This window comes from Agelaius phoeniceus, chromosome 7 (assembly GCF_051311805.1).
Source record: "Agelaius phoeniceus isolate bAgePho1 chromosome 7, bAgePho1.hap1, whole genome shotgun sequence".
Lineage (NCBI taxonomy): Eukaryota > Metazoa > Chordata > Aves > Passeriformes > Icteridae > Agelaius > Agelaius phoeniceus.
Genome location: NC_135271.1, coordinates 17085024 through 17105990, shown reverse-complemented (window position 1 = coordinate 17105990; position 20967 = coordinate 17085024). Strand labels below are relative to the sequence as shown.

General features: G+C 41.8%; 1 protein-coding gene across 1 annotated transcript in view; it reads left to right on the top strand.

Annotated features, from left to right (window-relative positions):
- Positions 1-19764, top strand: part of CPS1 (carbamoyl-phosphate synthase 1) — a 91844-nt gene extending 72080 nt beyond the window's left edge. The window contains exons 29-38 of the mRNA XM_054636161.2: positions 1670-1747; positions 3102-3209; positions 4366-4455; positions 5806-5976; positions 8571-8645; positions 11424-11522; positions 16207-16266; positions 17134-17246; positions 17821-17950; positions 19194-19764. Of these exons, the coding sequence (XP_054492136.2) occupies positions 1670-1747; positions 3102-3209; positions 4366-4455; positions 5806-5976; positions 8571-8645; positions 11424-11522; positions 16207-16266; positions 17134-17246; positions 17821-17950; positions 19194-19292 (1023 nt within the window). The 3' untranslated portion in view covers positions 19293-19764. The remainder of the gene's footprint in view (positions 1-1669; positions 1748-3101; positions 3210-4365; positions 4456-5805; positions 5977-8570; positions 8646-11423; positions 11523-16206; positions 16267-17133; positions 17247-17820; positions 17951-19193) is intronic.
- The last annotated feature ends 1203 nt before the right edge of the window (positions 19765-20967 follow it).

The window sequence follows — 20967 nt, the reverse complement described above, 5'->3', positions numbered from 1 at the left end:
TTTGTCACAGCTTGGCTGACTTGAATTGGGCAGTGCTGTTCTTTGGTTCTGAGATGTCTCATCCCTGGTGCAGGAGGCATTTCTGGAGTTGCATTTGTTGAGCCTAGCCAATACATGACACATTCCTAGGGGAAAGAGAGGGTGTTCCCATGGGATCCTTATGCTGTCCAGTTCTGCTGCTGACTGCAAAAATGACCAGTTGCACACCAGGAGGTTTTAGGTACTCTGGTTCTCATCCTGAAGAGACTTACCCTAGATTTACATGCTGGATTTTAGTCAGACTGCCAAGGGAAGAATGTCTTCCTTCATCCAGTGTTGTGTGTTGACAAAAACTATGTTATAGTTGAAGCCAAGCTAGCAAAAAGCAAACCAGAACAAAATTAGAGTGTTCTGCTTCTACATGAGGGAGGATTTTTCAGTCTGGCCAAGGCTTTGTGGCCTGTGAGTGGTTCCACAGAAGCTCCCAGTGTTAATAGAGCTCCTTTGTGGGACATAGGCTCAGTTTTTCTGGTTCCAAAGCCTTACGTAGTTCTGCTTCATCCAGCAGAACTCCACCAGTTCTTGTTCTGTTGTTTTAATGACTTTGCTGTTTCAGTGCTGTGTCATTTTGACATTTATGTTGTCAATAATGTTCAAAACTTCTAATGCAGGTTCAGACAGATTGAAGTAAACAAGGTTGTGTGCACATATAAAATCTTCAGGTGAAAAACTGCAGCAAGACAGAAAGGAACAGGACACAAGCCACTAAATTTATGAAACAGTGTAGGCTTCAGCATTGTCCTTGCTTGTGAATTTACCCTTGCACTGATAAATGGAAGGAATTGTGTCTTGTAACTTCTGGAGTTGCTTGGATTTTTTCAAGAGGAGCCTTTAAAACATGCACAAACTGTCATTTATTTCATTTTATTCTCTAATAAATAATAGGCAGTTAATAGTGGATGGGACAGGTAAAATGTTGAGACACAAAGCTGGCCAGGAAGAATGTAGATTAGAGTTTTTTTGGAGCAAGTGTCTGGAAGGAGAAAGTATTAGAGGAGAGTGGAGGTGTGTGCTAGCCATCCCAGAGACAGGCAGGAAGCAGAGGAAGGAAAACAACTACCAGGGAAGGTAGTGAGGGTCAAGGCCAGGTTGATCCTGGCCAACTATAATTAGTGACAGCCTCTCCCTGGGAGACTTAGGAACCAGGCAGAGAAATTAGAGAGGAATGGATCAGTTGCATAAAATATATGACTCAAAACTAGCAACCAACCACTCTAGAAAGTCATTGAGAATGGCAAGGACCAGTTACTCTGTGAAGCACCATGTGCAGTGAGGTGGTTGGGAGGCTCAGAGCAAGGAAGAATTGAAAACCTTGGAGTTAAGGGCTGTCTTTAGGAGATGGGATTAGAGGTCATCCATGAGTTTCTTGCTGTCTTCTTTGTGCCATAATCTCTGTGGTTTTGCCCCAAATTTCCCTGTCCTGGTGTTGTTATGGAGAGCTCAAACTTTTTTGCATCAGTGGTTTTGGGGAAATTGTGCCAAGTTTCCCGCACTTTACAAAGTTCACTTATCTGTGAAAATGAGGATATTAATAGATTGTTCTTCTCGTCTTTTGCTTCCAAAGGGTCCTAGGTGGTCTACAAATACTCTCTTACAAAACCTTTTTAATTTTTTCTTGTCTTGATGTCAGGATTACCCTGTGGTACTCACTAAATTTATTGAAGATGCCCGTGAGGTGGAAATGGACGCTGTAGCCAAGGCAGGAAGAGTAAGTACTTTTCTTTCTTTAATATTAAACTTGTTTTTTCAGGATCTGAGATCTGCAGAAATGTGTAATTTGAATGATTTACTACAGAGCCATGGATTCATGCTGAGGAGAGTAAAGAAACAAGAAGAATTCATCTTAGGCTGAAAAGTGTTGTGCTTGAAAAGCTCCACCTCTCTGATTGTATACATCTAACCAGTTATTTTTTTAAGCATTGCTTATCCATGCAAATGAATCCTTTTGAATATAATTTTTACCAGATTTGCAAATCACTACCTTCAGAAATTACTTTCTTCAGAACTTTATCATGGGTTATGGAATTACCACAGTTATTCAATTTTTTTCTTTTTTTTTTTTGCAATTTTGTCTTGCCTTTCATTACTCAGCAAAGGCAAAAAAAAACCCCCACAAAGTTCACAATTAACAGAAATTATTTTTTTTCAATTTTAATTTTTAACCAGCAGACACAATCACTTTTTTGGTATTGAGGTTTTATGCCTTGATGCAGTTAAGTCAATTTAAATCCTTAGGCCTGGATTTCCTCTGTTTGCTTAGAACACCACAAAAGAGGGGGAATAAAATGATATACCAGTGATGTTATTTCATGCTTGTTGTTTGTGTTCTGGCAAGCAGAACTTTAAAAAGCTGGTTTAAAGCCTCCTTAGCTTTTACCTTCTGAGCCCACATGTGTTAGAGAGAGGAAGGAAGCCCCAGGATCTCCAGGCTGTGGTAGGTTTTATCATATTCATGATTTGCTTAACCATGATAGCAAAGACTCTGATGTGGTCTCCTCGTTCATATGCCCAGTGTCTCAGTGTCTACTTCAGGCATATTCTCCCCAAAATTTTAGGAAGTTCACTTTTTGTTCCTCCTCCATCTGTATCCTTTTTCAGCTACAGTTCTGCTCAGGAGGCTGGGCTGTGCTGGGGAGGAAGGAGCAGTTTCTGAGAGGGTGAAGTGACCAATTATTGTATTTGCAGGGTGCTCCGATGAAGGCAGGAATGATGAATCTGACTCCATATTCTCAGAAGGCTATTTTATTATTTTATGATACTATATTATATTTAAGAATACTATACTATACTAAAGAATACAGAAAGCATACTTACAGAATGCTAAAAGGATAATAATGAGAACTCCTGACTCTCTCCAGAGTCCCAACACAGCTTGGCCCTGATTGGCCAAAGAACACATTCCACATGAGCACAACACAGGAGAAGCAAATGAGATAAAAAAAATTGTTTTCCTTTTTCTCTGAGGCTTCTCAGCTTCCCAGGAGAAAAATCCTGGGTGAAGGGATTTTTCCAGAGAATGTGAATGTGACAACCAATGAGTGCTCTCTCCTTGCTGTGTGCAGGTCATTGCCCACGCTGTTTCAGAGCATGTGGAGGATGCAGGGGTTCACTCAGGAGATGCCACCCTCATGTTCCCCACACAGAGCATCAGCCAGGAAGCCTTGGAGAAGGTGTGTGTTTTTCTAGCTCTGAAAAGAGAAAAGGAAATGAGGATTTCCTTTCCCTGCACCAACAGTGGAGAAATCAAATCAGCAATGATTTTTTAAGGCCAGTGTACTATGTGCAAGTGAAGGATGTCAGTGTTCCTGTGATTGGCTTCATTTCAGCCAATTATCTGAACTGTATCCCAGTAATTTAAACAGTGCACACTTTTAGACCCATAGGATTTTTTGTTTCCTTGGTTTAGAACCAGCTTCTGTAGCAGTAAATTATTGCCTAATTTATACATAAGCCATGGTTCTCTTTCCACTTCCTTTTCTCCCACAATACTTAAAATGATTTTGTCAGATGTATGACTTTCTAGCTGCCTGCTTTTCCAAAAATAATATCAGGATGAATGAACCTCACCTAATCTTGACTTTTTCCCCTTTCAAGAATAAACCTTGTGATACAGAGTTAGTTGTTAGGATGAATTTTTTTTAAATGAAATGTGCCATGCTCCTTTATGTCATCCTGTTAGGGGTTTGCTTGGAAGCCAGCAAAAGCTGTAATGCAATAATCTGTGCTCCAGCTCTGTTTCCAAGAATGTCCAAAGTCTTGTTTCTGAAAATAGCCATCTCCTGGAGCAAAGCTATTCAAACCCTTGTATTGACACACCTGGGAAATAAAGCTTTCCTCCCACTTTGTTCCAGAGTGTTCCTACTCAGACACCTCCCACTGATCTGTGATGGCACAGGCATGTTGGTGAAAGATTTTCAGGACACTCCCAAAACTGATTAGTTATTCTCAAATAATAAACCATTATTCATTATGTCACCAAGAAAGGTATAAAGACTCCAGTGTAGGAATTACAACAGGGCAAGGCTTTGATTCTTTGTTTTTCTCCTTCTCCCCTCTGCTTTCTCACACACACAAAAACCTGGTTTTTACTTCTGCCCTCAAATACACTTCAGGCTCGAAGTTACTAGGGAAATTAAACATGTTTGCTTCTGAAATAGTGCTATTGCCAAAATGTGGGTATAGAGAAAAAAACAAGGCAGAGAGAGATGATGTTTAAAGAAATCTACCAGTCTAGTGATTTATTGCCATGACCCTCTCTATTTTGTGGAACTTAATTATTTATTCTATATACACACATTAACACTTTCTAAATTTGGTTTTTTATAGGTAAAAGCTGCTACAAAAAAGATTGCAAAGGCTTTTGCCATCTCTGGTCCATTCAATATCCAGTTCTTGGTGCAAGGCAGCAATGTGCTGGTAAGAGCTGCTGTGAGTGTGGCAGGGCCTGTGCTGTGCTGAGCTCTGTGGGTCCTGCACCTCTGCTGGGGACATGGTGGCAGTGGCACCAAACCTGCCCTGGCAGAGGGTGTGGGCTGGTGCCACCCTTGGTCACACAGCTCTCCCTGCCTGTGTGACAGAGAGCATCCTCCCCTGCCTTCACACTGAGGGTGAAGAGAGTCTGCTTGCTTTGTCTCTCAGCTTTGTTTCATTCTGGGCTGCTGTCCTTCCCAAAACTGCCAGTTTGGAATAGGATGGGCAGCACTGGGACCTGCACCTCATCCCATGTACTGGGTAGCATGGCTTTTAGAGCTCCAATATCTTCTCTCATCTTTAACTCTCAACATCATCTTGATGTTGAATTAAGCCTTCAAAGGGATTGAAAAGAAAGCAAGACAGTGTAAGTGTTGAAACCTTTACTCTAAGCTATTAGGAAGGTTATCGGAATAGTCCTAGTAGCTATTAGCAGCAGAAGTACAGCAATGTCTGACCCCTTCTGGGTAACAGTTGGCTTTCTGTTGCTAATGGAAGGAGGTCAGAGGAATGTGAGCAGAGAATGACTGAGGATACAGTGGACAGGAAAAAAATCTGACAGGAAACAGAAGAGATGCAATATTGGTGAAAATGTCTGTTTGGGCTATGAGTTGAGTAAAATGTACTTACTGTTCACCTTTTCTCTGTTTCACACATGGTCATTCAGAAACTCCCCAGAGAGAGAGAACAGAGTTTTCCCTTCCTTGCTTTCCCACAGTGGTGCCTTTGTACAGCCCCTGCTTTTACTTGTACCTTCACTATTCTCACCCCCTTTCACTCCACTTCATTCTCACTTCCAGCAATTCCTCTTCTGCTCTTGAGCTCCAAGAGAAGAACTTCTGCAGAACTTCTGTGGTACTTCCCTGCCTGGCTGAATGCCTGCCACATGTGGGTGGGGGAGGTCAGCAAGGACAGTCCTGGCATTCAGGAAGTGCCATCACCATGGGAAAAGAACAGGCTGGACCTCTGGAGGTTGTTCCTAATGCCTGTGCATGTGTTCCTCTTGTACATTAACTTAGGATATAGTAAAGCACATTTTCTGAGTGAGGTCTGGCTCCCCTCACTCTGATATTCAGACAGTAGAGATGGATCTCAGCTGCTTGTATCTCAGGGTGGCCATTCCCCACCCCTCTTCCCTCTTTTAATAATGATCCCAATTTCTATGTTTCCTATTTGACAGTCTGAAGAATATATCTGCCAAGAGGACTCAGGGCTGCTTTCAAAAAATGTGAATCAATGTAATTTTTCCCTGCACAGTGCCTGACCCTGCTGTTTCTCTTTTTTTGATCCCACCAGGTGATAGAGTGCAACTTGAGGGCCTCACGCTCCTTCCCCTTTGTATCCAAGACTCTGGGGGTGGACTTCATTGATGTGGCCACTAAAGTGATGATTGGGAAACAGGTTAATGAGTCATCCCTCCCCACAATGGAACATCCCATTTTCCCATCCAGATATGTTGGGATTAAGGTATGGTTTCCAAAAGAACCACAGGAGTCCCACCACTGAGCCAGCACACAACACATTAATTTACAATTAGTACTTTAATGCCCAGAGAGAACAATTTACTCATTGGCCAAAGGTCAAATTGACCTTTTGGAATTTTTGTCAAGATAATCTGTTTGGAAACTTTAGAGAAAAATCAGAGGAAAATTATCCAATGAAACCAAGTCTTCATTTATTTTTAGCATCTAACCTACTCTGAATCCTGTTTATGAACTGCATAATAAATTTACACTTTCAGAGTTGAAGTGCAGGCTACTTCATAATACTATATAATAAACATGTGGACATGCACAATTTTGTGTTGTGGGTGCCCCCACATTTTATCTGCAGGACCTGGGACATGGGCTGTGAAATCCACATCATCCCCTTTATGTACACCACTGGTTAAAATAGGGGTGGTAGTCTTGCATCTTTTGATTTCTGTAAGGCCAAGGTTTTACTTTCCATAATTGCTAAGCTTGTATAGGACCCAACAGAATAAAATGGATGGTAGGTATTTTTGAATGCTTAATGGAAGAAAAAAATAATGTAGTCATAAAAAAATCTAAAGCAGTGGTGCAGAAAATCCAAAGGATAATGAGAATTGTTTGTACAGAAACTTTCAAGCTCAAATAGTTTCCATATAAAGTGAAAACTGAGGAAGCAGAAAACACCTAACATCTTTCTACTAATAAAATGTTCAGAACTATTAAAATGCAAGTCAAATTTATGTCCCAAGCTAGCCAGTATAGATATATCTTTACATTTCATTTTGATGCCACAGATAGGCATTATCCAAAATTCAAAATTGAGACTTTTTTTTTTTTTTTTGGTGAGCCTAATTTATTTTTATACATTCCTACTCTTTAGACCTGGGGCTTCTGCACTGTTGTTATCTGAACTGCCAAGAGTTTTGTCTCTCCTGGGAATGCTGGCTACAGAGCAGAGAACCCAGCTTTATTCTTGGAAACTTCCCTACAAAGCTTTTTATACTGCTTGCATCCTGAGTGGATTTGTCAAATATAAAAACCTGCTAACACCTTTGGAAATGCTAAACTTTGAAAAACATCCCAGTTTAGCCTCTTTGTTGTTATTCATGCATCATATTTCCTATCCTCTTACCATTTATTGCTAGTAGTGTTTGCATGGACACAGGATCTTTTTTCCTTAGCAGTTCTTAAGAGAAAATACAAAACTCTTTTCTTCATTGTCAACATAGCTGCTCCTTTGTGGATCTGAGTACCACTGTTTAGGCTTTAGTGACTGAAATACTGTCTTGCCATGTTTGCTCCCAGACTGGTGCAAGTATCAGGGCCTGACCAAGATTAAATCCTGGGTAGAAAATGACTAATTTTTAAATAGGCTTTAGTTGCAGTACCAGAGTCTGCTCCTGAGGATGCATTTTCATGTTCATGGCAGATAAAAATTAGGGAGGTGGTGGAAGGCTTTGCTGCTTGTTAGCTTGCAAGACAATGTACTATATTAATCCATGTATTAAATTTATTAAAACAATCCATTTTGACTGCCATATCTCTGCTTGAGTTGGCCACTGTAAACGTTTTCTCTTTACTTAAAGTGGAAACAAAACTGATCTAAAAGTCTCAAAGACACACAACATTTTTTGAGAAGCCTTTTGAATTTCTCCTGTCTCATTTTAACTGGTCACTGTTAGGAGTCATGAAGCAGCAGCTGTATTATCTTCAGTGTTACACTTGGGGACCTCCAGGGACAGAATTATGGCTTCAAATTTTAAAATAGATTTGTTTCTTAGCAGAAATCTTGCTGCCTTTATGCAAATGCCATTAGTAGTTTAAGATGTGGAGAAGCTCTCCAGAAAATTACTTGGTAGTAAGAAATTTATTCAATGTTTGTTACATGTGGTCATTGTTCCTTTAACAGAGAATTTCTTTTCCTCTCTCCCCTCCATGTTTCTTATTTTAAGATTAAATGAGACAAGAGAACTCAGTGCTGTGATCTAAGTCCTCAGATGATGATGATAATAATAACAGTGATCAGGGGGCTTAATATTAGCATATAAAGAGAAAAAAATTACAAATGGATATTTCTGGATGGGGGAGGGGGAAAATACAAAAATAATTTGCAAAGTTTCATCTTGTTTGCAGCAAAAAAAGGGCATTCTTATGGAATAGTTTTAGTTCTGCAAATGAAACATTTAATGGAGAACAGCATTCTCTGGAAAACCAAGTGGATTCAGATAGTGCCTCTCCTTGTTCCATGAATTAAGTGCTTCACAGCCTTTCTGTTTAAAAATGTGTCCTTAAAACCATACTGATAGTGGGCTACCACTGATTGAAAATCTACCACTGGAATGTGAGCAGGATGCCAGAGTTGGATGATTGATTTATTGGTGGAATAGATGGGCATTTTTTTCCACTCCACCATCAAGATGCTGAGGGAATTATTTTACCAAATAGTTCTTTGCTTATGAGCCTCCACCACTGCTTTTTTTGGATAAATTCGTGTCTCTTTCTGTCCCTCCTAAGTGTAGCTGGAATTTTTATATTTTTTTAATGATCCAATTTTTATTCCTTCTCCCACCTGCCTCTTTCTTTCACCAGGCCCCAATGTTTTCCTGGTCCAGGCTGAGAGATGCTGACCCTGTTCTCCGGTGTGAAATGGCCTCTACTGGGGAGGTATCTTTTAGATTTACTTTTTTTTTTTTTAAACCAAGTTGACTTTAAACATCATGAATCTTTGAAAGTGATCTTATTACTGCCTGAATCATGATGGCATCTGTTGCTTCTTCAGAAAATTGAAAACATCTTTCTTAGCTGCAAAACCCACAATGACCTGGAAAAACCAGTTTTTTCAGCCACTGGATGTCCCTGTTTACCTGCATGTCAGCTCCCTGAGTAGGACCTGGTTGGTGTGATAGCCTGAAATGAGTTTATCTGAGAGTTGTTGGGTTCTGGGTGGCTGTTTTATGACTCATGAGCTTCTGAAAAACAAGTGGTGACAGCTCCCAAGTCCCATGGACACTTGCTGCAGCACCAACGTGGAGACCCCTGGGCATGAGTGGCTGATCTTGGGATGTGTCAGTTCCTTAAAGGCAACAGAAATGTGTGGTGTTTTCTTGTTGCCTGATAAAAAAGTGAAAGAAAGAGACAATAAAACGTGGTGGCTGCAGGGGCTGTGGGCAGGATGAGCCTGGGCAGCTTTGCCCACTCACTCTCTGTGCAGCCAGGCTGTGAGGTGCTGCTGGAATATCTCCTGGTGTGGTTATGGCATGCTGTGAGGGCACAGGGCTGGGCCAGGCTCAGCATCCTCACCCTCACAGGCACAGGTTTCCATCCATATCACCTGCTTCACATAGAACAAAAGGCTTCTTCATGAATTATTGCTGAGCTGTCAAGGGTGTCCATAGATACACCCAAGTGGTCTTTAAATTCCATGTGTTCTGTTACTTCTAGAATGAGTTGCAATAGCAAAAAACTTATTCTGGGCCAGAAAACCCTCTTGGAAAATGATTAAACACTCAGACAATTTGATCAGGCTTAAGTCTGCTGCACCATCCCTGGGCAGGTGGCAGATCCTGGGCTGCTCTCTTGGATGTGAGCTTGGCTATGTCCAAAGGAAACATTTACCATTTTAGTATGGAAAAGTTCCCAGATACAAAGTAAGAATAGCCTCAGGTCTCCTACACCTCTCCAGAATGACTTTATTTTACTCTTCATAATGTGCTGGAAATCAGTATTGCAGAAGATTTCCTTTCTGTATAGTTAATGGGCAGAAAAAAATCAAGTGACTTCTGTGACTTCCTGATTTTCAGAACAAAATAGGATATAGAGACAACCTCCTCACCAAAAAAAAGCATAAAAATGTAACTAGGGACAAGAATTATTTTTCTGGGCTTTATACAGAGTTAGAGATTATCATGGTCATAAAGGAGGCATTATTAACTTTTATGAGTTGGAAAGATCCATATTCACAAATGCCATAAAGTGTGACAGTTATGAAAGTCTTCCTTATAGTGAAGTAAGGATAATAACTTGCTTTGGGTAAAAAGCTCAGTTATTCCTCACAGACATTTTTCACACACATGGCTTGATCTGGGCTTGAATTTGTCACATCTGTCTGGCAGAGATTTATTTTGCTGGAAGCCATGGTTCCCACAATAGGAGAAGACAGTGCTGGGGTCCCTTTGAGTATTGTGGCTGTGGACCATGCCATAATGATAAACCTCTCCTGACAGGCTGGCAGCCTACAGGGGAGGGTCTGTCTGTCACCCTGAAAAGTCCAGGAATATAGAACACATAGAAACATATAGAAAACATAGATTATATCATGTTGTCATGACTTTTTTTATCCCTTCCCTTGTGGGATTTTTGTTTGTTTAGTTTTTCTTTTCTTTACTTCAGTAGATCTGGCAAATCATAATTTATTTTTAATGAAGTACTGTTTTCTGCTCACCATGGTGAGACCAGGAATGTGAGGGCTCACTCTGAGATGGGAAGGACCACAAGTGAAAAATGGGAGAGCAATTCTCAATCAGCTCTTTAATCCCATCTGTATATGTTGGTAGATTTGTTATTTCACAGAAAAATCAGTGACAGTTTCCGCTTCTGATTGTTTTTCAACAAGTGTGGAGCTGACCAGAAAAAGTGTAGGTTGGTTGGTTGGTTTTTATCTTTTTCAACTTTCACAAAAGCTCACTCATTCCTCTTTTTGTCACCAGAATTCCAAATTTTGGTTAGGAATGCTGTTGATCTCTTTCAGAAGATTGTTATCATGCAACAGTCTGTCAGCAACTGAGCTCCACATCCAGTTCTGAGTGCTGGAGAGCTGCTAAATGATTCTTACTGGTTTCTTTTTCTTTAAAATTATAATTTATCTCAAATAAATTATTATTAATTGGCCTGATTGCTTTTTTCTTAAGTAAATACTAAAATTTACTTGAATTTTGTTAATCTGTGGACTTTTAGTGGAAAAGCATCTTTATATCCTGTGGTTTTCCTTCACAAGCAATGCTAGGAGTACATGGGAGCACAAACCCTGCCTTACCCTGCTTTGCAGGCACACAGAGGAACATGCCTGTGTGCACAGCTCTCACTGGTATCTAAGCCTTCTCTAATGTTAAATAATTTGCAGTGCAATCCCAAACACTGGAGCAGAGGCTGTGTACAGCATCCCAATAACTTAGCAGAATCAATTGTTACTCCCCAGTGTGCTGTTTGAAACTAAAGCATTGCTTATTCCTCCATTATTGCTTCAGTCAAATGATGAGATTTGTCTGCAATGATTTTCTGATTTATTCTGTTCCCCATGCCTGCAGTCTCCATGCAGAGCAGTCTGTCTTCTTCACACAGAAGCAAAAGATCCTGTTTGAAAATGTCATTCCTGTTTCTTTTTAAAGCACTGGTTTTGGGTTGGTTTTGGTTTTCTCCTCATGCATTCTTTGTGCCTTTCTGCAGGTTGCATGCTTTGGGGAGGATGTGTACTCTGCCTTCCAGAAGGCTCTGCTTGCCACAGGATTTACATTTCCTAAGAAAGGAATTTTGATTGGAATCCAGGTGAGTCCTAAAAATCAAAGCTTAGAAAGGGCCAAGCCAGAGGAACTCAGTAGCTTTTGCCTTGCTTTCATTCATGTGGCTTTATGGCTTAAATGTGTTTCTCTGCATTTCATCCTGAAGTGCAGTGGGACAGTGAGGAGCAAACACCATGGGGAGATCTTTACTGCATTCAGCAAGGCTGGTCTGGTGGGGTTTCCCTCTATCTGTAACTATCAGAGTCTCCTGGAACTACAGAAGTTTTTTCTGTCACACAGAGCAACTTTCAGTGATGACAGCAAGAGATGAAACCCTAAAATCCAAGCTCTAGTGTATCATGGAGTCAGGGCATCTGCAGAGTCTGCATCCAAGAGGCAATCCCTTTGAGGAGGTAGAAAAACCAGAAGTTTGTGAGCCAGAAAAGAAGAGCCAATGCCAAATTTTAGTAGTAATGTTTCTGGTTTCCACACTTTGTCAGAACTACCTTCTCAAAGGGATTGCCTCTTGGATGCAGACCCTGACTCCATCCTAGACTTGAGCTTGGATTTTTGGGTTTCATCTCTTGCTGTCATCACTGAGAGTTGCTCAGTGTGACAGAAAGTTCAAATGATGTTGTGATGGGAATGCTCTCCAGTGCAATGGGTTCTGCAAAGAGCCTTTACATGAGGAAATTCTTGATGAGTTTTCCTTAGGAACTGCCCTGCCCTTTTCACAGGCCTGGATCAGCAAGGAGGGTGTGTGTTTCAGGATGAAAACACACAGAAAAGGAAAAAAAGGTCTTGGTTCTTTATCAAGGAATAGTTACTGACTGCATAAGGCGCTGAAATCAGAGACACTTGTAATCTTTAGGATGTTCCTCAAAAATTCATGCACTTCCAATGCATCTAGAACATTCTTGGGCCCCAGAAAACCATCTGATTGCTTCCTGCCATTTTCACATTGTGCTTGCAATAAGCTGATGCTCTACCTGATTGCATAAAGCTGATAAAACAAAATCAAAGAAGAGATGAATTTTCCTGTCAGACAACTGGGGTGTGAAAAATGTCTTTGGCTGCTTGTGCCAGCAGAGGATGTGAGGGAAGTGTGTGAAAAGTGGCCAGAAAGGAACATGACCTGCTAACAAGGATTACTGCTGAGTCCTTAAATGTCAACATATATACACACATCTGGGGATGGAAACAGTTGCTTTAAGTTATCTCTAATTAGCAGAAAAATTGCTTGCTACCTAGGTAAAGTTTAAAAGTTCAGTATGAAACTCTGGGCAGTTGGTACTGTAGGTCTGCTGTATATACTGCATATTTTAAACAGCATTTATGAAAGGAGAAAAGCAAAGACAGGAGGAGCAAAAAGGAGAGAGAGCACTGTTTAAAATTTAAGTGTGTTTTCCAGATAGCAGCTAAAGGGGAATGGGCAGAAAAGGAAGTCATTTTAGCTATAGAAAGCATTTATGTAAGTTCTGTGTCAGTAGCTGTTAAACTGAGCCAAATGTTCTTTGTACAAAGGTTTTAAGAAGAAAAAAAAAGAAGGGAAAAAGAAAAGATAAAACAAAGCCCAAACCTCAACTCCACAAACCTTTTAAAAATAATAAGATTCTGTCTTTTTAATGAGTGGTTTACAGTTTATTTTCTTGCAAAAGAAACTTAAAAACAACAGATCAATCGCATAAAGATCTCTCTGCATCTCAGCATATTTATTCTATAATTAAACTTCAAATCAAGAGGTATAAATTTGATTCTGAGAACCAGGCATTGCCCCCTCCCCAGTCTGGAGATTGTCACCTATGTACTTTTTGAAACAGAGGGGCAATAAAGCCCTGTGGGAAGGGAAGGTTGAAATGTTGACCTTCACCTGACATGTAGACTGTAAATGATCTTTGAGTATTTGGCTGGAAAAAAGGAGAGCCCCTCACTGCAGAAATAAGAGGCACAAGGAATGAGGCATCAGGCAGGCTGTGAACACCAGCACTCTTCTTGTTTCATTCACAAACATGAACCCACCTCCCTCATACAGGCAAAATTATTGGGGTATCATCACAGGGAAACACAACCTCAGAAGGACAGATAGCACATAGCCTCTCTCAACCACCACTGAGTGTTTTCAAATGCCAGGATGGTTTCTGCAAACTGTTCTGGTGCACAGAGCACACACACAAGCTCCCCTGGTTGTCTCAGAGGAAGGTGCTGTGATTCACCTGCAATAAATGGTGAGCTCCAAGCACACCCCAATTTTGAAGGCTTCATTGCTTCATGATTAGCACCTTACTCTGATTTTTAGAATGAATTTTTATCTATTGCAGAGAGAGAAATAAGAGGCAAAGTGGTCTTGAATTCTGCTTCTCTCCAAAGCAGCTAGGCTCATATTTCAGTGATTTGGTATGCTGCACATTTATACCTTTGCTATTAATCATGTTGAGGTTAGAGGACACTGCTTCTTGAAGGTAAAAGTCAAATGGATATAGTTAACAGGAGGAGAGAGGGAGATCTTGGTTTCCTTGCAAATGTTTCTGGGGTGTTTTGCAAATCAAGATCAAATGGTGCTGCTGTGATCTGCAGTAGTCCCAACTGAGCCCAGTGTGCCCAGGCAAAGAACCCTCCTTTCTGGGAGCTGCCAGGCTGGTGTGCAGTTCCAGAGGTCACCTCCTGTGCCATGCTGAGCTGGGGATAGCCCAGTTACCACCCAAGCTCAGGCAGGGAGTGCTCCTTGGCATGCAGGGCACAGCACAAGGCAGGCTGGGCAGCTGCTGGGGACTGTGAGCCTGCTGGGATGTCCTTTAGCTGAGAGCACTCAGTGACACTGCCCAGGGCAGGGGTCCCCAGGATCTGAGAGGTGTGGTGCTCTCCCAGGGGAGATGGAGTATGACTTCCATGGTAGACCAATGAAACTCTGCCAGCTTATGTCAGCTGTTAACCTACCTCTTCCCACAGTCTGGAGAAATCTGTGATGCTGAAACCCTGACTCAGCCATTAAATAATTTATATTTTATGCAAAAAAAGTTGAAAAGCTAGTTTTTTTCTTTCCTGATTGGGCTATTCAATGATATCTCTGGGATGGAGTGCATCTGTCTTAGACACAAGATGCAGAAAGCATTAATAGAGTATTTTATTTTTAAATCCTGGCACTTCAAGTCTGTTGTCTCAAGGTAACCTTCTGGCTTGGTTTCTTACATACCAGAATTTTTGCATCCTCCACTGTGGTTTGGATACAGATCCCAGATTCTCACAGGAGATAGGTTGGCTTCATTTTGAGCTGGATCTCAGTGAGAACTGATGTAACTGTATTGAATGAGCTAAGGATGTGGTCTTTTACAAACAGCAAGGCTTGCTGGAAAACATCAGGGGTTATAAGAAATGGAACTTTTCAGATAAAGGAAAAAAAATGCAATTCTCCTACAATAAATACCTTCCACTAAGTAAATCTGCTTGTACTTTTCACCTTTAGTAACTAATGCTTTCTTACACAGGTTATTTCAGCCAGCTTGTAAATCTGAGGCTGCTCCAATGCAAGCTGACAGCTGTAATTTCTTTTCATAGAGAGGCTGTTTTATGTGTCACAAGTGTTCAGTACTTGTTTGATAGAAGTTTATAATACTGTTGTGAAAAGCAACACCCCTGACCAGAAGGCAGAACCACTCTCTCTGACTGGGAAGCTGCCAACCCTGTCACACTGTATATTTATATTTTCCAGCTAATGTACAGAATGAGATGGCTTTCAGAATGAGTGCTCAGGAAAAAAAAAACCAAAAAAAACCAAAAAACAAAACTAACCCTGTTTAGTCCTTTTCTTCTTAGGAAATTGTTGACCCTTCAGGATATTGCTCTCTCATCCATAAAGGTTAAGCCATCAGTAGCTCCAGCAGGAACAAGGGAGCTTGTAATAATCTTACTTGCAAATGTGTGTAAGACCAGAGCAGGCTAAAGTTAAAAGCAAGGTTTGGCTTGCCTTGGGAGTGAGGAAGGCATGTGTTGCATGTGATATTTGCATTGCTGTACCTTCAACACCCCAGAAATACTTAGGCTGATACTGTCTCTCACCTGTTACTCTTTAAACAGCTTGTTCAAGTGGAGATGTCTGCAGGAGGTGGTTGTACCTTTCTAAATGATGTTGAGGCTGGAAGTGCATTATAAGACAATCTTTCAGAGATGCTGTAAGTCAGGCATTCAGGTCCTCCTGGGAATGTGGCATCCCAGCCTCCTGACTCCATTTCCATATTCCCATAGGACTTAGAAATGCACTCACACTTGCACAAGCTCTTATTTGTGTGAATGTGCAAGCAGAGCACTCAAAGGCAGCTCAAAACCATCCATATATCTTATCTGCCAGAAGTGAAAGCAAATGTTTGAGCAATGATTGAAGATATATTTAATTAAGAACTGAGGAGACTCTAGTTGGTGTATTTGAGAAGGAAATTGCCCAGATATTTAATATAAAGTAGCAAATCTTTGGTGGTTGCAGTCTGACTTAGTATGGGAACACTTACTCTGGTGTAACACAATGTCTCAGTTCACAGTCACTTGGGCTTCAGGATCCAGACAGTTTTCTTGGGAATGGTGCTGTACATGCACATGCAGACATTTCTGTCCATGCACACACTCAGCACAGAAAGGTGAATTTGTCTCTTAGCACGGTGTGGATGAGCTTCACGTTGCCCAAAAATGTACTGTTCCAAATCCTACTTTTGATGCTATATCTAAAAAATGTCCTTTTTCAGGAGTCCTTCCGCCCCAGGTTCCTCAGTGTAGCAGAACTGCTGCATGAGCAAGGCTTCAAGGTAGGTGGTTCCACTTAGTTAAAGCTGGACAGCTTTCAAAATCTCACATGTCCCCATCCTGCTACAGGAACGTTGGAATTCCTTTGGAGATAGAGGAAAAAAGGGTGTTTTCAATGTACAACAGGGATTTTTAGCTGAGTGATCCATAAAGGCAGCAGGTACCACCCATTAGAAGTTTTCATGTTTGTTTAATTGAGAATATTGTTGTGAGGGAAGGAAAGAGCTTGGCTCTGCAGCCAAAATGACATTATACACTCCCCCAGCTTCTCCAGGAAATAAAAATGCCAATGGGATGCCATGTATGGCAGGAGACAAGGAAGGAAAACCTTTTGTATGGAATAGATCTGTACAATGCTGCATTTTCAGTGACACTCAGGTTGCAGATACATGAACTTTGTGGTGTTTACATCCCTCTTGTAACTCCTCTGTATTATTTTGCACCCATATATCTATGGAAAAGCAGCACAGCCACAGAAGACTGGTGAGAGTTCTGCTTTTCAAAACTTAGCACTAGGCATTAAAAAGAAAATAAACATGGCAAAAAAAAAAAAAATTACAAGTGATTGAACTTAAGCCCTATTGAAAGTCACAGGGATTTAGGTTTTCCTAAGCCGCTTCACTGCTTCTGGAAGTGCTACTAGCATTCACTGACTACCATCCATCAAGAAATCACAGATAACAGAAAGCTGGGAAGGTTGTTCTGTTCCCTGTGTGTCTCTCTATATGGAGAGACACCTTTTTATGAAAAATGCCCTACAAAATCAGCTCTGACAACAAGGCTGTGTGTTGGGTCAGGCCCACATGAGTTCAGTGAAGAGTTTTGGTATTTGAAGTACATAGTAAATATTTCTTTTTTCCCTGGGACAGCTTTATGCCACAGAAGCAACCTCAGCCTGGCTCAATGCTAATGGCATCCCAGCAAATCCTGTGGCATGGCCATCACAGGAGAGCCAGAATCCCAGCCTCCCTTCAGTCAGGAGGTAAGAGACCAACCCACCTTGTCCAATGTGTGTTCACAATCCAGGACAGCAAATGCAAGGGGCAACTTGATGGTCCTCTTGAGATCAATAGTAGGGATTTAATGGGGCTTTGAATTCAATCCAAAAGTTTTGGTTTATCTGATTCTGTCTGGAGTTGCCACAGCAGGGAGGTTTCAGCTTAATGAGCATCTCATTGCACAGTCCTGTTTAGTATGGCTTACATGTATTGCTCCATGTTATATTTTCATACAGGGATACATGAAATCTGAATATTTAGCCTTTTAATGACAGTCAGTCATGCCTTTAACTGAGGTCATGCCTAAACATCTCAACAAACAATTGTGCTGAGCTGTATCAAGGCTGAATACTGCTTTGCATTGCTGACTAGAACTGAAATAAATCCAAAATCCTAAATAAAGCTTAGTGCCTTAACCCCTCCACCCTCATTTCTTCAGCAAAGACTAAGCTCAAAGGACATTTTTCAGGGTTGTTCAGCTGCTTGCCTGTGCTATTAATTTGAGGTTTTTATTAGGAAGGACACATTGTCACACTGTCTTGTGCCTTGTCTCTTCAGGCTGCTGGGGGATGGGAAAGTAGATCTGGTGATTAACCTGCCCAACAGCAGCACCAGGTTTGTCCATGATAATTATGTGATCAGGAGGATGGCTATTGACACTGGGACTGCTCTGCTCACCAACTTCAAGGTACTTCCCATATTGTTCTTTCTCCTCTTAGACATAAGATCCTTCAGAGCTTCCAAGCCCTTGTGACCAGTCTGTTTGGACCCTCATTGCCTCTGACAAATAATGTATCTGAAAATCATGACAGCACAGTGGTTTAAATATATCTTCTTTTTGCTAGCATATAAAATGACACCAATGACAACCCAACCAAATCAAACCAAACAAAAAAATATAAATTCTGAAGTCCTGAGTCCTGCACTGTGCAGCTGAAATTGTTGCTGCATCATTTTCACTTCAAAGCAAATATCTCACACAGGGTTGTGTGTAACATCTTTGAATTAGGCATGGGAAGTGCTTTTTAGTGGAATATTATCCTGGTATGCTCCTTAAACCTTACAGCAGGATGTAGCTGTGCTTTCTTGAGTGATCCTTGGGGCAGTCCAGTTCAGAAGTGCCATCCAGGTGGAATTGCTGCCTGTCCTGTTGCAGTCCCAGTTCCAGTCACTGTGGGTTTTATGTAGCTCCTGACAAAGCCCTTCACACACTGATGGGGAATAAATATTAGGTAATGCAAGGTGGGACTCCTGCTGCCAGCAGTACCTTGCCTTCCTTTGCAAGGGGCTTTGACTGTCACAGAAGAGCCTCATCTGGCTCTCATTAAGCACAGCAGCCAAACTCCCTCTGATTTTGGTGGGCACTGACATGGAGCCCAGTGCCTTGAACTGGTGTCCAGCTGTTCAAAAGCTTCTGCTGTGGTTGGAGGGAATGGAGGCAGGGAGAATAACAAGCTGAAGGTTCACAGGATGATGGCCAGGCATGGTTAGCAGGAATTGGGAATTGGAGATGCATCCTTTGCCTACTAGCAAAACACCTTCTGACAGCCACAACAAGGGTCCCCAGCCCAAATTTATTACCACACCTGCTTGATGCCTTTCGCTGAACTGTTTGGATTGTAGAGTTTTAATCTCTGAGTTTGAGAGAGGAAAACAAGCCTGGTTCTCTTTACATTTGAGCTGTAAACAACAGCTCTCATGGGACAGAGCTGTCTTGCAAAGGAAGCCTGGGCATATCTGCATCTCTGCAGCTGGACATACAGGCTCCAGAGGGCTGCTGTGCCCAGCCACCTTGAAATTGGTATTGATTTGGATGAACTCAAGGACTGGACCTGCAGCAGAAAGTTTCAGGGTGGCAGAGCAGAAGTGTGGAGCCTGCTCTGTCATGCAGCCTTTGCAATGCTCAGTCCTCCTCTGCTTTGTATTGACAGGTGACAAAGCTTTTTGCTGAAGCTCTCAAATACTCTGGAAAATTGGACTCCAGGAGTCTCTTCCACTACAGACAGACTGACAATGGGAACACTGCATAGAACTCTCTCCAGCCTGCAATCTTACTGCTTCTGGTGCCTCAAAAGAGAGTGGATTTCAGATCATGCCCCTAACCATCTTTCCATGTATCTTGCTTTTGTTTGGTCTTTTTCAGCCTGCACATTTGATGGGAGAAAAAGGCTGCATGTGTGTGTCCTAGAATTGCTCCCAAGTTCTGCTCAGTCCTTCAGGCTATTATCATTACTATTTTTCACATTCTCATTCAATATTGTGAATTCAGGTGGCTCTCCCTGTATCATAAAGACTCTTTCTCAGCCTTGTTTCTGCCTTCAAAAGGGGAGAACTCCCCAAAGACTTCCCACATGTTGCTGTCCAACACTTTGTGCCATGATTGTGGGCATTAAAATCAAATCTTTTGAAAATGAAGTGAAAGTGTTGCAGTGCTTTACCCCCTCCCAGTTCAATGACCCTTTCATTTCCATTCTACCTTCTCTGCTGCTTTTTCAGCTCTGGCAGCACCTTCAGTCTGTGGAGCAGATCCCTGCTGTAGCATGTGGGGTGTGTTATCCTTGGCTGTCTGCAGGGCAGAAGATCTCAGCAGCTCTGTGGCCAGCAGCACATGCAGGAGGGCCTTGTCTAAACCTGGAGCAGCCAGGAACATGTGCCTGCCATTCTTGGCCTGCAGGGTGCACACAGCACACCCAGGAGCATTCAAAGCTGGACAATTGCTCTGACACTGGCTAGAGTAAGCTGAAGTGGAATGCTTTCTTCCAGCCACACTCTGCCTGCCTGGGATTCCAAATCCAAGGCACTGCTGGCATTAGGTACCTACCTCTTACACACATCCCTCGATGCCTGCAGGCCCTGCCAAGAAATGCTGCTCCCTCTGGTGCTGGGTATCTGGTGGTGGAGCTGGCTACCACCTAGCAGGGCTTTTTGAAGCTGCAGATAGTGCATTGAGGGTGGTGTGGGTGAGATGAGCAAAACTGGGCTGTGTCTTGTGTGTGCTCCCAAGTTCCCTTCAGTTCCAAGAAGCTTTGAGTGTGGAGGAGAATCAAGGTGAAGAGATTTTCTGTTTGTTTGTTTGGTTTTTTTTTAATTAATGTTGAAACCAGCAGGAAGGATATAGAATCTGATGAGAGCTGTTCCTGATATGAGCAAAGGTATGAGCAGAGTCTGTGATTGCCTTTAGTTACCAAGGGACTCTCTGAACACTAGGTGTCAACTGCCAGGACCAAATTTTGAGCCAGACTTTATTTGTAGTTGCCATCCCAAGTGCTCTTTTCATGATATTTCTTCAGTACTGTATTTTGTGATGAACACAACCCTGCCTGCTGTGCACAGGGAGAGCTTTGCACTTTTGAGTAGAGATGTTATTAGAAAAACTCACAACAACAACATAAACCCTCAAACCAACCAAAACTCCAGAAGTGCCCAAAGGCATCAATTGTTCACCCATTCAGTTGTGAAATTGGTGACTAATGGTGGTTAATGAAGCAGCCCTCCAAAGGCAACCTGTGCATGTTTTTTCAGTGGCAAAAATCCCATTAACAGCTGGTGTCATCTCACATCCACCCACCCTGCTTTCACCTCTAGTAGAGAAAAAAGCAATATCTTAAAACATCTGTATTCTCTTGTTCTTCTGCTTTTGTTTTGTCACTCACCTTATGAGTTGAAAATGAAATAAATGCCTGGATTGTGACAGCTACTCATTCT